We start from the raw sequence: 13,336 nt of genomic DNA, 5'->3' as shown, positions 1-13,336 counted from the left end.
ACGAATTTCCACGTGAGACCAATCTCAAGGAAAGTGGCTATCCCAGTCTTGGCGGCTTTCCGACCGCTTGATCTCTGAGATGTCCATACCCCGATGAGCGTCAGGCGCGTCCTCTTCCGTGACCTGCACGCTCACGGTTTTGATTATACCCATAGGCCACGACTCAACGCCTTCAAAGTCCCTCAGAGAGTGTGTATCGTAGCTGTCCCTCTGTGGGCCTTCGATTATAAAGTTTGATCCATTACTTTTCCTCCGTGACAACTTGCTCATCTTGGACGCCTTGGACGTCCGGGACAGAATGGATGCAGCATCTGAGTCGTCCCTCGCGCTAGCTGCCTCACTTATCGCTTGGCTAATAGGCCTAATGTGCTTTGAGAAAAGTGAGGCAATCGGGAGCATGTTTGCTGACAGTATTCCCAAATTCTGCTCTAAGCTAGATGAATGTTAGTAAGCGGGTATGTGAACGGCGAACATTCCCGAGAGCGACTTACACAGCCATTATAGTACATAAAACTTGAAATTGGAACTGCTCATTGGAGCTTGTCAGGGAAATATTGTAGGTTCTGACAACGGCAAGCATTGCAATACTGGTATTTTGTTAAGACGAGAACAGTAGTTGCGGTGGTACCAAATGACTTACACTATGCTCAACCCTGAAAGGATGTAGAAAGGCCAACGAATGTTGCGCTTGATGTTGAGATCTTGTATGATGATCATAGGAAACAGCGCAATGAATAACCCAGAAAATACATCGAAGGCACCCTGGAAGTAACCGATCCCATGTTGAATACTGATATTCCAGCACTCGCCGGCGACGGAAGCGTCCCACAGCTTCTCCATCGGTCGACATTGAAGCAGAGTCGTAAAGCTATAGGCCAGATTGACCAGAAGTAGCAACAGAACCTGAACGCCGAGGACAATCCTCCAAGCCTTGACACGCGAGACCAGGCGTAGAAAGAACAGGCAAATGGACACCTTACTCAGAGTCGAGCCCATATTCAACCAAGGTTGCGAGAGGTAGTCGAATTGAATGGCAGTCTCGATTCTCTCCTGGTTGACACTTTCGATGATGGTAAAGATCGCGCCGACGAGTCCAAGTAACTGGTAGAATGTCAGAGCGTTTCAAGCTGAAACTGAGGTGGAAGCATACCATTGCCAGTCCCAGGAAGTAATCATCCCATACCACACTGCGATTGATCCTAAGCCTGACGCAGAACCGCAGTATACTTGTCAGAAGAGCCACTGCAGTCGTGGTCACCGACACGGCTAGAAGGGCCGGCCCTTGAGTCATGTCGGGAGTCTTATCATCTGGTCCCAGTCCAGACATTTTCTTCTTCACGACGCGGAAAGTATTCGCCGTTGGGAAGGCTACCGGGCCGTCGGATAGCTCATGGCATGTGCGATCGTGGAAATACCCCCTCGAGAATATAGACTCGCAAGTCGGTGGCGTTGAATATCATTACAAGAATAGCAGACCAGGAGATCACTCGGGAGAATATCCGGGGGTGGGGAATTAGTCGATGATATAGAACGTCTGGAAGAAACCTATGGGGGCGGGCCCAATCACGGGGAGCGAACCGGGGGATGCTTGTCTGCCGCCAACTGCCAAAAAGACACATGAACGCCGCTCGTACCTCCGAGACGGAACTTCTTTCAACAGGTGCACATACTTTCTATAAGAAGAAAAAGCAAGTGATGAAGCAACTGGGGCCCTGCAGGCGAACATCTTCTCTGTCAGCCGCGGGACGGCAAGTAAAGAACGGCGCCAATCAGGCTAAAACGGATCATAAGGCGAATCATGCCCTGAACAAGGGAGGTCCTATGAATAAACCCAGCGCGAGGGTTCGTCCTCAAACGTCGCCGACCCAGAACGTCGATCTGGGCCGGGCGCAACCAGAAGGCTATTGTTTCTGGGCACGCGAGTATGGGGAGCCCAAAGTGGCAGCACATCCCGCGTCGCGTAAATGCGCGAACTTCATGCATTGTCCCAGATAAGGAAACAGAAAACGTGCCTGTGCTGCTCACATGCGGCTGGTTTTCACTATAGTCCCTACAGCGGAACCCCTAGGCACTTGGTCGTATATATACTGGAGCTTCATTGCTTTTTTCTTCGCTAATGCGTCGCAGAATGGCAGGTACAAATTGCGGCGCATATTGACGAACTCAACATCTGACAGGAAAGAGCGCCATGGGAAGCCCGCGACTCCGAGCGAACTTTGCAATAAGATTAGTGTCAGGGACATGGCAGTTCCGGCTCAAAACTTTTGGGCGCTTGCATGTTGTTTGGACCAGCTCATTGGGTCGTGTTGCCAGCATGACAACGGAAGACGAGGTCTTGACGTTTAGGGTTGTCTGATCGACACTGTGGAAGCTTCATCGAAGCTTTCCCGGCGCACGCACGGTTGACCGAGGGGGAGGCAAACCCCCACGAAAGACGCAGCGGGCCACATGCAAACATCTGAGGAAACGCCATGTCGGCACGACCTATCCACAGAGACGGAGAGTAATGGGTGATACGTTCAGATGCCAAGACCCTGGAAAGTTCGGTGACTGATCAGCATAAAGTAACGCAATCCATAACAAACGATTATGCCTTATCAAGTCACGTCCATACTCGTCGCACAGAGACCTTACGAGTATCGACTGTTTACCGAGCACACAAGCTTTCCACTTCTGACACGTCACAGAATAATCAGGCTGAGAAGCCACCAAAGAACCAGTTCCCTGGTCGAGAGAAGTGCTACGATCATTACATGGATTGGGAATAACTACACATTTAGCCAGTCTGACCCAGACTTTCTGAACCCTTTTAAAACCGAGCCTCCACCTTCTGCTCGGTGTCTTGCAGCGCCCAGGCACTCGACCGGGACTTGCTTCGAACGGCCGCCGCCTGGGCAGCAGTGAAGCCCTTTGCCTCCACGGCCGGGTTGTAACCCAGCTTGTTGATTTTGCCGACAGTGGCGGAGTCGATCTTGGGCGCCTCGTCCTTGTTCGGTCGAGAGTAGACGGTGACGACGACAGCGCCACCGAGACCCAGGTTGTGTTGAAGGGCGTACTTGGTGTGGGGGATGGCTCTGTTGTTGGCCCAACCCCTCAAATGCCAGACAAGTTCGGCACATTGGGCAATGCCAGTCGCGCCAAGAGGATGTCCCTTGGAGATGAGACCACCAGACGGGTTGATGACCATCTTGCCACCGTACGTGATGTCGCCGTTCCGGACCATCTCATGAGCCTTGCCCTTCTCGCAAAGACCAAGGGCGTCAATGGTGATCATCTCGTTGGCTGAGAAGCAGTCGTGGAGCTCGCAGACCTGGAACTCTGACGGCTTGACACCAGCTTCAGCCATCGCAGTCTTTGCGGCGTACTGAGTCATTTCGTAGCCCATCAAGTCGATGGAGCTCTTGGAAAACAGGCTTGGTGCATCAGTGGCCAGGCATTGGCCAGCAATCAGAATGGCTTGGTCCTTGAGATGAGGTCTTGCGTCCAAGAAGTCTTGAGAGACCAGGACTGCGGCGGCACCACCGTCGGACGTGGGGCAGCATTGCAATTTGGTGAGAGGCTCATGGATCATGGGCGCCTTCAGGATCTGGTCCAAAGTGTAGACATCCTGGAACTGCGAGTAGGGGTTCCTTCCGGAGTGCTCGTGGTTGATTCTGCCGATCTCAGCAAAGTCCTCGGGCTTGGCTCCGTACCTTCAAATAAGTCAGTAACGCTGTCATCCTTGATACCACTAGTAAGAGGCCTACTTCTCCATGTACTCCCGCCCAGCATTGCCGAACATCTGAGCAGCGCCCGGGGCGTTTGTTACACCTCTGGTCTCGGCCATCATCTTCGCCGTGGTTCCCGTGGGGTTTTCTCTGTCGTTGAAGAAACTCTGAAGACTTCCTCGCATCATCTTCTCGAAACCGACAACCAGGACGCAGTCCGCAGCCCCGTGCGCAACGGCGTTCCTGCCGAGAGCCAAGCCGGTCGAGCCGGTCGAGCAGTTGTTGTTGACATTGACAATGGGGATCTGCGTCATGCCGAACTGGTAGAACACTCTCTGCCCACAGGTTGAGTCGCCATAGCAGTAGCATGCAAAGCCTTGCTCAACATCGTCGTAGCTGATCTGCGCGTCAAGCATGGCCTTAACGCCGGCCTCGAACCCCAACTCGGTGTAGTCGACCTTGCCACGGGGCTTGATGAACTTGGTCATGCCCACGCCGAGCACGTAGACGGGGGCTCTCTTCTTGGGTGCCATTTTTGCCCTGGGAGTGAGTTTCTCTGCGTAACCGAATGTGCTGATTTCAAATGGCCGGTATAGTTATTTTCAAGGCTTAGCTTAAGTGCCCGTGGGACAATTGATGAGTGTCTACCTAGGTAGAGAGGAGCTAGTAGTAGTAGTAGTAGTAGTAGTATGCAGTTCAAGATTCATGAACATGGGGAAGCTGCAGTTCCACACCTAAATAGTTAAACCGGGCGGGTAGTTGATGTCCACAACCGTGGCAAGGGCCAGCAACTGACGATATGGGTGCCATTTCTGGAACAGCTTCTCCATTGTCAGCTCCCAGCACTGCGGGGGAGCCGAGGTTGATCTCAGTCGGCGCACTTCATTCGCTGCAGCTCCCCCCAGCTGCCCCCAACCTATCTAATTACCCCAGATGCACGGGCCAGTTTGCCGCGATGCTTTCGGTTATCCAACCTTGGCGAGTTCGCGACCAGCAATTGAGTAACTTGATATTACAAGTAAAGGGGGCAAGCTACATGTCAACTACTTAAGTATACAGTTGTAAATGCCATCTTAGAGTGAATTCGCTGTGTCACACGGGGCGGGGCCAGAAGCCGTGGAGAGATTACAACGCTCTAGTTTCTCCCGGCTTTGTTCTAACATGATGGAACGCTTGTGACTGACTGTACATGGATCCATCGGGGATTACGACCTCTCCGACCTGGTTCGTAGCGACCTGTGTGATCGACATCTCCCTTTCAATATTGTTCACCCATTTCCTCTGTGTTGCAGATACCGAGGCAAGCCAGCCGGGGCTAACAACACTCCACAACGTTTTCAACGCAGTTCCAAGTACTATGTGTATCTGCTCTGCACAGCGGATAGGGTCCGTTCCGGCAAAGCCAACATCATCCATGCACAATTCCAGTACGTTGAGCAGTGCCACGGCGGACTGCGATTGCAAGGCACCGAGGCATCACTTTTCGTCCGTTTGAAAATTGAGCCGAATATTCCTCCTCCGAAGTCCCTGCTGAACCCGTGCCATCGTTTGGTTTATGTGGGGCGCCTATAATGTTTACTGACTGCCTAAAGAAACAGCCAGGTGAGGATACTTCGACTTGAATGTCACCTAAGGATGAGTGGTGGCCCACGACTCAGGTTTTGACCTATCCAGCGCCCATTGCCTTAGGTAGCACATTGTATAGATACAGTTTTAGCAACATACGCTTTTCTTCTGACGAAGCACGCTACTTGTATAGAGACGTACGCCCGCAGGGGGAACAAAACAGCATATCTGATCGCAGGGAATCTACCCTTTGAGTTTAAGCAATTGGTGCACTTGTACCCTTTGGAGATGAACTCAAATCGGGGATTGGTATTTGGTTCCGAGATAAAACTGCACCTAAGCAGCTCTGAGGGTAACTGGTTGGCCAAACTATGAAACATGCTCAAAATCGATTGTCAGGTTCCATGATCATTCTCAATATCTAGCATGCCTCCGATTTTGAGGTGGGAAAGAAGTTTCTAAACAATTACCCTTCCCTGAATAAGCAAGGTCATACTCTCCCAAGCTTATCATCTGATCTCTTGAACGATTCACCATATTCACAGTCCTCCAGCAACATGGCTCCGCAACAACGATGCCATGCTTCTGCTCCACAGGAAACGAATAACGCCACAATACCGCCATGGCTTTCCACGCCGCAGATCTTGAAGCCATACCTCCAGCCTCTTGTGCTGGAGGCTGTATCGACCCTACCCAAGGACGCAGCACTCTCAAACCGGGCTTTGGTAGATATCCTCTGGCGCATGATCTGCACGCGTGAGGATCTGCTGCCACTGAATGACTTCCCGGACTCGGTAGCGGACCACACTGCCAAGGCACGGCTGATCTTCAAACCCAAGGCCATGGAGTTTATTGAGGACAAGTTCACATCGCTGGGTCGGCACTGCGGCGCCCGTGCCGTGGGCGAGCTCCTGGCCGAGTGGACGCACTGGGATCTATTCCACGTGCACATGCGACAGATCCTACAGCTCGCCGTCAAGCAGAACACGGTGCGACGTCTCGTCCATCGCAACCCACTGGCGCTGGCCTGGAGGAGGTGGAAGGGTTTGTCTGGAACAGAGCGGGAGTCGCGAGGGCTTGCGCTTGAGATGGAGGAAATCGGCAGTGAGAAGGAGAAAAAGGTGTAAGCACCGAGCTTGCAAGGCACTATAGTGCTCAGTGGTCATGGGAAGCCGGTTAAGTACACAAGCTCTGCACAAACGCGGTCCAGTAACGCTCTAAATTCCCACTCAGCCTGGCGATGAGCTTGCCCCGAGTTCATGAATATTATGTACAGAATTCTATCTTACAGCTTCCTCGTTTTAGTATGACGCTTTCGCAACGAAGACTTTGAAACCATGCTCACTCTCAGAGCTTTTGGTACACTCCTGGATCACACGGATCACGCTTTTGTGTCCAGTCGTACGCCGAATAGCTCATTCAGCCATTCTCCTTCCCGGCCTTCCCTGTAGATACGCCAGTCATTTATTTTATGGAGGTGTGAACCGTCCAATGCATTGGGAGGAAACAAGCCGTCGATCTCTCCAGTGAGAATCTCTCCATGTCGCGCTTCGATGAATGCTTCGAACTGAGAAGAGCGTTAGATCATATATGAACTCATGCTGGGCTACACCGTTACTTACATGGTCTTCAAGATGGTCAGGCAAAGGTGGTGGGACCTTCTCAAATCTTTCCGTCGGATGCGTTGAGAATATGAAGCGGGGGGTTTGCTCAAACGTCCACTTCTCATCCTATGGACTCATTAGATGCTGAAACCTTGTGACAATAATCATTGGACTGACTGTTATCTCATCATATCCCTTCATGATGTCCTTATTTTCCCGGGCTTCCGCTTCGGAAATGACGTGGGCCTGGACATCACCGTACATTCCCCCAAACTCGGCGATGGCTGCTGATTCGAAGTCACTGTTGTCGATACCAACATTCTTAATCTTCGACCGCACGCTTTCCACGCCCTGGGCTGTGATGTACGGCGCAGCTGGAGACCGGAGGAACTGTCCTATCCTGTCGATATTGGGTGTTCCCAGCAGACACGTTCCATGGTGCAGTGAGCGTAGCCTGGTGAGCTTGTATGCAGACCCTGAGATCTTGTAGGTCGCTTGCCCCGCTTCTTCTGGCACATCAATGACTATATCATGCCGCTCGTTAACCCGAACTGTTTTCCTTCCGAGGTTTTGCAGAGCCCGGACCACCATCTCGGCGTGCTTGTTGCGGTCAAAGGCCGCAGGAGGGCAGATGACGCTGTAGTTGATGTTGCCATGATCATGAAACACGGTGCCGCCACCCGAGCGACGCCTGACCAGCGACACCGCCTCGTTCGGATCTGCGAGCAGGCCCCGTCGATTGATCAAGCCCAGATTGACCTCTAACCAAGGGTTCTGGTTGCGGCCAATAACTACACACGGGCGATTCGTGTATAGAAACAGGACGACCGACTCTGGCGGAGACTTCTGCAGGAGGAAGTGCTCAATGGAGAGGTTGAGCCATGGGTCCCGGCTTGCCGATGTATAGACTTGGACTTTCCTCGAGGGATTGTCAACAAGGTGTGAGAAGCGACGCGCATTTAAGAAGGTAGGCAACTGGACACGACTTCGAGTCAACAGCCGGCAGACCGATGCCATGTGTCAGCCTTAACACCCTGCGCTGGGAGTTGCACGCGGCCCTGATGTATACTTGTCGAACAAGGCTGAGCCTCCAGAGGAGAGTTTGTGTAGCCTCGCATTCCCCTGAGCAGGCCGGCCTCAGTAGCCGTTGGGCCAAGCTCCACAGCGGAATTACTGAGGTTGCTCCAGGTACCACAGTGCAGTAGCTAGCTAGGCACGCCGCCTGCATGGTCAATGCGTCACCACGTCTCTTGGTCCTAGGCCTTCCATCCATCCATCCATCCATCCATCCCACCTTTTGAGGAACCCCTCCATTTCATATGAAAATGTGCGAGCTCCGTTTCCGGAGCACATGCAGATGTTATTGCGATCCGCTTATTCCGGCTGCAACGCAGAGTGTTCCGGCAGGGAAACAGGCAGGGTGCACATACATAAGCCTGACAGGATCAATATTATGTACGTCTTAGGTGCATTTACAATGATGTGGCAGAGCGACGGAGGGACTCAAGCGCTGCAGACCATCATCCTCTGACGATTACGGGGCCTAAATGGGCTGTTGGCATACGGCGGAGCCAATCAGGGCGCTACGACGGCCGTCGAACCACCAGGGTCTAAAAAAATATTCCATGTACCAGAAACCCATTCACTCTTGAGTCATGGTAAGCGACGTCGGTCACATAGCAGATATACTCCGACCGTGGTCGTTCAATTGATCTACGTTTGTCTTCCTCCCCACCTTTGGACCGGAAAATCAAGCATCACACCTGTCAAAATGTCGACCTTTGGCCAGTACTTCAAGGTGACCACGTACGTCACGCCCCGTCCCGTCCCGTCCCGTTGCCCCCCGCCCGTCTCCCCGCGGCCACTCCGACTTGGGCCTGTTCGTACTAACGTGGCAGCACAGCTACGGTGAATCCCACTGCCGCTCCGTGGGATGCATCATCGACGGCTGCCCTCCGGGCATGGAGCTCACCGAGGCCGACATCCAGCCCCAGATGACCCGGAGGCGGCCCGGCCAGTCGGCCATCACGACGCCGAGAAACGAGAAGGACCGCGTCCAGATCCAGTCGGGCACCGAGTTCGGCGTCACCCTGGGCACCCCCATCGGCCTCATGGTCCTGAATGAGGACCAGCGGCCCAAGGACTACGGCAACAAGACCATGGATCTCTACCCCAGGCCCAGCCACGCCGACTGGACCTACCTCGAGAAGTACGGTGTCAAGGCCAGCAGCGGCGGTGGCAGGAGTTCCGCGCGCGAGACCATTGGCCGCGTTGCTGCCGGCGCCGTCGCCGAGAAGTACCTGAAGCTCGCACACGGTATCGAGATCACGGCCTTTGTCACGTCAGTCGGCGCCGTCCACATGTTCCCCCCGACGCCCGAGATGCCCACGCCCAGCCAGAACCCCGACTTCCTCAAGCTCCTAGAGACCATCGACCGCGAGACAGTCGACAAGTTCCTGCCAGTGCGATGCCCCAGCGAGGAGGCATCAAAGAGGATGGAGGACTGCATCAGCGAGTTCAGGGATAAGGAGGACAGCATTGGCGGAACCGTAACCTGCGTCATCAAGAATGTCCCCAGCGGCCTGGGCGAGCCGTGCTTCGATAAGCTGGAGGCAACACTCGCACACGCTATGCTCAGCATACCAGCAACCAAGGGCTTCGAGTTCGGCTCTGGCTTCGGCGGCTGCGAGGTCCCCGGCTCCGTGCACAACGACCCTTTCATCCGGGCCCCCGAGTCTGCCGGCGCCGGAAGCAGCGGACTCCCCCGATCCAAGCTGACCACCAAGACAAACAACTCCGGAGGTGTCCAGGGTGGCATCACCAACGGCGCGCCCATCTACTTCCGAGTGGCCTTCAAGCCCCCGGCCACCATCGGCCACTCGCAGACCACCGCGACCTACGACGGCGAGGAGGAGGGTGTTCTTGCTGCCAAGGGCAGACACGACCCTTGTGTCGTGCCACGCGCCGTCCCCATTGTCGAAGCCATGTCTGCGTTAGTGGTCATGGACTCTCTGATGTCGCAAATGGCCCGCATCGGGGCGAGGAGCCACCTTCCCCCGTTGAAGCAGACGATCCCTCCCTCAAGTAACGGCGTTTCAAGTGGGCAATAGTAGGTAGTGGATAGGCGCTGTTTATCGAACGATTTGATGTCTATATTACCAGTGCGTTTTTTGGAGTGAATCGCCGTTCGACCGAGTTTTGTCTGTTAAATACGGCTTCTGAAGGAGAAGTAGCCTGCAGCAATTGCTCTGCCAGACTGGCCAATCAATCTATAGGCCAGTCCTAGTCACCATCTCTCGCAAATCTTGTGCTCCCGAATGAACTCAGCTGGACTATTGGTGTAAATTGAGCTCAAACTACCCCTTTCCAGCGCGCAGTGGCTATACTAACAAGCAGCCTGAGTTGCCGCATCCGATGATATGATAACACAACCACCGAGTAAGTATTGCCTGAACGTTTTGACAACTTGGCAAGTGAGCACAGCCTCACAAAAGACATACAATCATTACCAAGGGTATTGAATTCGAATGTAAGCCCAACGCCGTTTCTCGACGGGAAGGAATTAATATACAAGAAGTCCACATCCGCGTCCTGAGAATAACCCCCCACAAGCATTTTGATGCCCAGTCTCGTTCCGACCGAGTCCGCTCTCTAATCGATCCCGGTCCAGTCCTTGCCCCAATCGCCACCGAGGTGGCCCTCGCCCTCGCTGACGTCCCAGTCGCGCTCCAGCCGCCAGGCGTCGTCGACGCCGATGCCCATCTCGATGAGGTTGCAGCCGCGGTGGCCCCACTTGTCGGCGAAGACGCGGCGGCCGGCGTCGATCATGGTCTTGATGCCGGCCTCGAAGCCCGCGGGGTCGCGGTAGAAGGGCTCGCCCGCGCCGCCGCTCTGCTTGGTCTGCCACGTGTTGCGGTAGATGCCCTCGTCGACCCACTTGGCCTCGAACATGCGCTCCGCCACCGCGATCAGGTGCTGGTACGTCTCGCCCTCCTTGTCCGCCCACGCGTGGATCTCGCGCTCCTGGTCCTGCTCGACCTCGCGGCCCGGCCGCCCCGGGTCCGCGAACACCGGGTCGCCCTGGAACGTCGCGTGCGACCCCGGCAGCCGGAACAGCGCGCCCACGTCGTCCAGCGGCGCGCTGACGTCAAAGATCAGGCCCGCCTCGCTCTGCGGCTGCCAGTACCCGGCCCAGTGCAGCCGCAGGTAGATGTCGCAGTCGGTTGCGTAGAAGGGAATGTGCGTATCCCAGGCGCCGACTTCCAGGTACGCGTCCCGGTTTACTAGGGTAAGGTGGTCGTACGCGAAGAAGTGCGTCGCCCACTCGGGCATGTCCGGCTCATTCAGATACCGCATCAGCCCGACGGCCCTCTCGTAGAGGGTCGCATACGGGTCCTCCTGGTAGTCGTGGTCTCGGTCCTTCTTCTTGACCTCCTCGTCCGAGAACACCAGCACGTCCTGGTGGCTCCAGAAGAACGTCTCCCAGCCCCTCTGCACCGCTGTATGCAGATAGTAGTTTTGCAGCTGCGCAAAGCTCAGTAATGTGGGCGTCGTCAAGACGTGCACGCCCAACGTTTTCAGCTGGGAGTGGTTGAGAAAGAAGGGGTTTTGCAGTCCCAGCTTCCCGTCCTTGTTGGATCTGAACGTGCCCGTGTTCTCGACCACGTATATGTCGTCTGCTGGCCATCCAGCCGCGATATAGCTGGCTACGCATTGTAGCAGCATAGGCCAGTTGCGGGTGAACCCAATGAGTAGGGGTGTGTGCTCCGGCACGTGTGGCACGGGAGGCAAATTGTTTGGCAAGATTGGTGGCAGTTTGTTGTTGGCTGTCAGCCAGGGGAAAGGGTCCTCAATGGGCGCATAGGTTTCCGGAGCTGGCTTGTAGACCTTCTCTCGCCGCGGCGCCTCCTCCATTGGAACCTGTCCTGGGACACCGGCGGCCTGGAGGTCGGGGGCCTCCGGGACCCCTTTTGGTACATTGCTCTGGTCGTCGCCGGGTCCCTTGGCCCGCAGGTTGTCAGAGGCTGAGAATGCTGGTTGGAAGATGCAGTATAGCAGCAGAGCCGCCGTAAGGATCAGGCCGTACCGCGACAGGAGCGGCGCAAGCCGACCGGGGACCCGTCGCATCAACATATCCGCCTTGGACATTGGCCCGTCACCATGTTCGGGGCAGACCAGGCCGGGGTGGTGGGGGCTCTGGCTGAATGATTCAGGCGGGAACTAGAATATATTCGACGCAGCAGTGACCCGAGCTCGTGATCGTTCAGACTACTAGTAGTACCGACGGTCCAGGTGGCCAAGGCGCTGTAAATGACGGGAAGTAATAAAGTTAGCAGAAGAGAAACATGGTCCAAGAACTCCCAGCGTCCGTATGGCGAAGAAGAGGATGGGTTGCACAGAGACGTGTTGGCGTGTTTGGGGAAAAAAAGATAGGACGAAAGAAAGTAGAGGGCCCGAACCGAGTTTCTCCCTTGATTCGAAACGGCCAGTACGTCGCTCTATCAGGGTTTACCATGAATGCCATCCCGGACGCACTAAAGTGCCAAGACGGCAGATCGTTTGGTCCTCTCAACGGCCGGCGAACTATGATTCGCCCGTAGCGCAAAATGCAGCTTCGGGGGGCCTGTCGCGATGGAGAAAGACCTTCCTGGGCTGGTCTGTCCGGTATTGATTGCGGCTCCATTACAGGCTGAAGACACCCACTCCACCTGCCTGCTTCAGGACACCCCAGGGTCCGGGCTCAGGAATCAGGATGGGCAGATACCTGGAGGCCAGGAATCAGCCACTGAGGACACGGTGCCTGAGCGACGCGACGGCTTGGCGAAACTTGCGAAGCGTCGTCGTCCTTTGGCGGGATGGCACCGCCATCGCTTGCGTCAGTGACTTGGACGACGAGAGCCCGGAGATCAGCGATCGCCAGGGGAAGCGATCTGGGGGTCCTGAGCCGACACCGCTTCTGAGTGGAGGCATATCCACGGCCTCTTTAATTTTCAAGCACAGCGAAGCTTTTTGCTCTGAGGAGAACGCAAGTTCTCGCACCAATCAGCCACGCCTTCGTTTGAGGTGATCGGCGTCGTTATCGACTGAACGGCTGCGGAGGGCGGATATCACGCAGGGCCCCCTGGGCCGCGCGGCGCACATGCGTTGGCGATCTGAGACACCCGCTTTGAAGACGAGCCGCTGACGACGACGATCCCTGGTGGCATGGGAATACAAATAGAAATAGAACCATACGGCCAATCTTACGCTGGTCGTCCGTGTTTGGGCTGCCCCAATTCAAACTTATGATGATGATGCACGGGAACTGAGAATAGTGTTGTACTATAAGATGAGCTCAGCCCTGGCTGCGGCCTTGGCGTCGGCGGCCAACAGTGCAATCCGGAGACGTGGCGTCCCATAGCGGCTGACTTTCTGGGGGAGCACAGATATTTTCTCTACTATACTACCTGTGCAGAAACA

General features: G+C 55.1%; 6 protein-coding genes across 6 annotated transcripts; 2 read left to right on the top strand and 4 right to left on the bottom strand.

Moving 5' to 3' along the window:
* Positions 1 to 24: 24 nt before the first annotated feature.
* JN550_009645 (uncharacterized protein) lies at positions 25 to 1,327 on the bottom strand (the record flags this gene model as incomplete). The annotated part of the gene is made up of 4 exons (XM_049321739.1): positions 25 to 433; positions 492 to 587; positions 641 to 1,101; positions 1,151 to 1,327. 4 exons carry the CDS (start codon positions 1,325 to 1,327, stop codon positions 25 to 27), a joined length of 1,143 nt encoding a protein of 380 aa, XP_049168383.1.
* Positions 1,328 to 2,809: 1,482 nt separating this feature from the next.
* Positions 2,810 to 4,240, bottom strand: JN550_009644 (uncharacterized protein; the record flags this gene model as incomplete). Its single annotated transcript, XM_049321738.1, has 2 exons — positions 2,810 to 3,692; positions 3,747 to 4,240. 2 exons carry the CDS (start codon positions 4,238 to 4,240, stop codon positions 2,810 to 2,812), a joined length of 1,377 nt encoding a protein of 458 aa, XP_049168382.1.
* Positions 4,241 to 5,830: 1,590 nt separating this feature from the next.
* On the top strand, positions 5,831 to 6,400 carry JN550_009643 (uncharacterized protein; the record flags this gene model as incomplete). The annotated part of the gene is made up of 1 exon (XM_049321737.1): positions 5,831 to 6,400. The coding sequence occupies one exon, from the start codon at positions 5,831 to 5,833 to the stop codon at positions 6,398 to 6,400; it is 570 nt and encodes a 189-aa protein (XP_049168381.1).
* Positions 6,401 to 6,654: 254 nt separating this feature from the next.
* Positions 6,655 to 7,894, bottom strand: JN550_009642 (uncharacterized protein; the record flags this gene model as incomplete). The annotated part of the gene is made up of 3 exons (XM_049321736.1): positions 6,655 to 6,840; positions 6,896 to 7,003; positions 7,055 to 7,894. 3 exons carry the CDS (start codon positions 7,892 to 7,894, stop codon positions 6,655 to 6,657), a joined length of 1,134 nt encoding a protein of 377 aa, XP_049168380.1.
* Positions 7,895 to 8,648: 754 nt separating this feature from the next.
* JN550_009641 (uncharacterized protein) lies at positions 8,649 to 9,987 on the top strand (the record flags this gene model as incomplete). The annotated part of the gene is made up of 2 exons (XM_049321735.1): positions 8,649 to 8,665; positions 8,781 to 9,987. The coding sequence occupies 2 exons, from the start codon at positions 8,649 to 8,651 to the stop codon at positions 9,985 to 9,987; spliced, it is 1,224 nt and encodes a 407-aa protein (XP_049168379.1).
* A 541-nt stretch (positions 9,988 to 10,528) lies between these two features.
* Positions 10,529 to 12,010, bottom strand: JN550_009640 (uncharacterized protein; the record flags this gene model as incomplete). The annotated part of the gene is made up of 1 exon (XM_049321733.1): positions 10,529 to 12,010. One exon carries the CDS (start codon positions 12,008 to 12,010, stop codon positions 10,529 to 10,531), a length of 1,482 nt encoding a protein of 493 aa, XP_049168378.1.
* Positions 12,011 to 13,336: the final 1,326 nt, after the last annotated feature.

This window comes from Neoarthrinium moseri, assembly GCF_022829205.1.
Source record: "Neoarthrinium moseri strain CBS 164.80 chromosome Unknown scaffold45_Wmoseri_CBS_16480, whole genome shotgun sequence".
Taxonomy (NCBI): Eukaryota; Fungi; Ascomycota; class Sordariomycetes; order Amphisphaeriales; family Apiosporaceae; genus Neoarthrinium; species Neoarthrinium moseri.
This window is presented reverse-complemented; position numbering and strand designations above follow the sequence as displayed.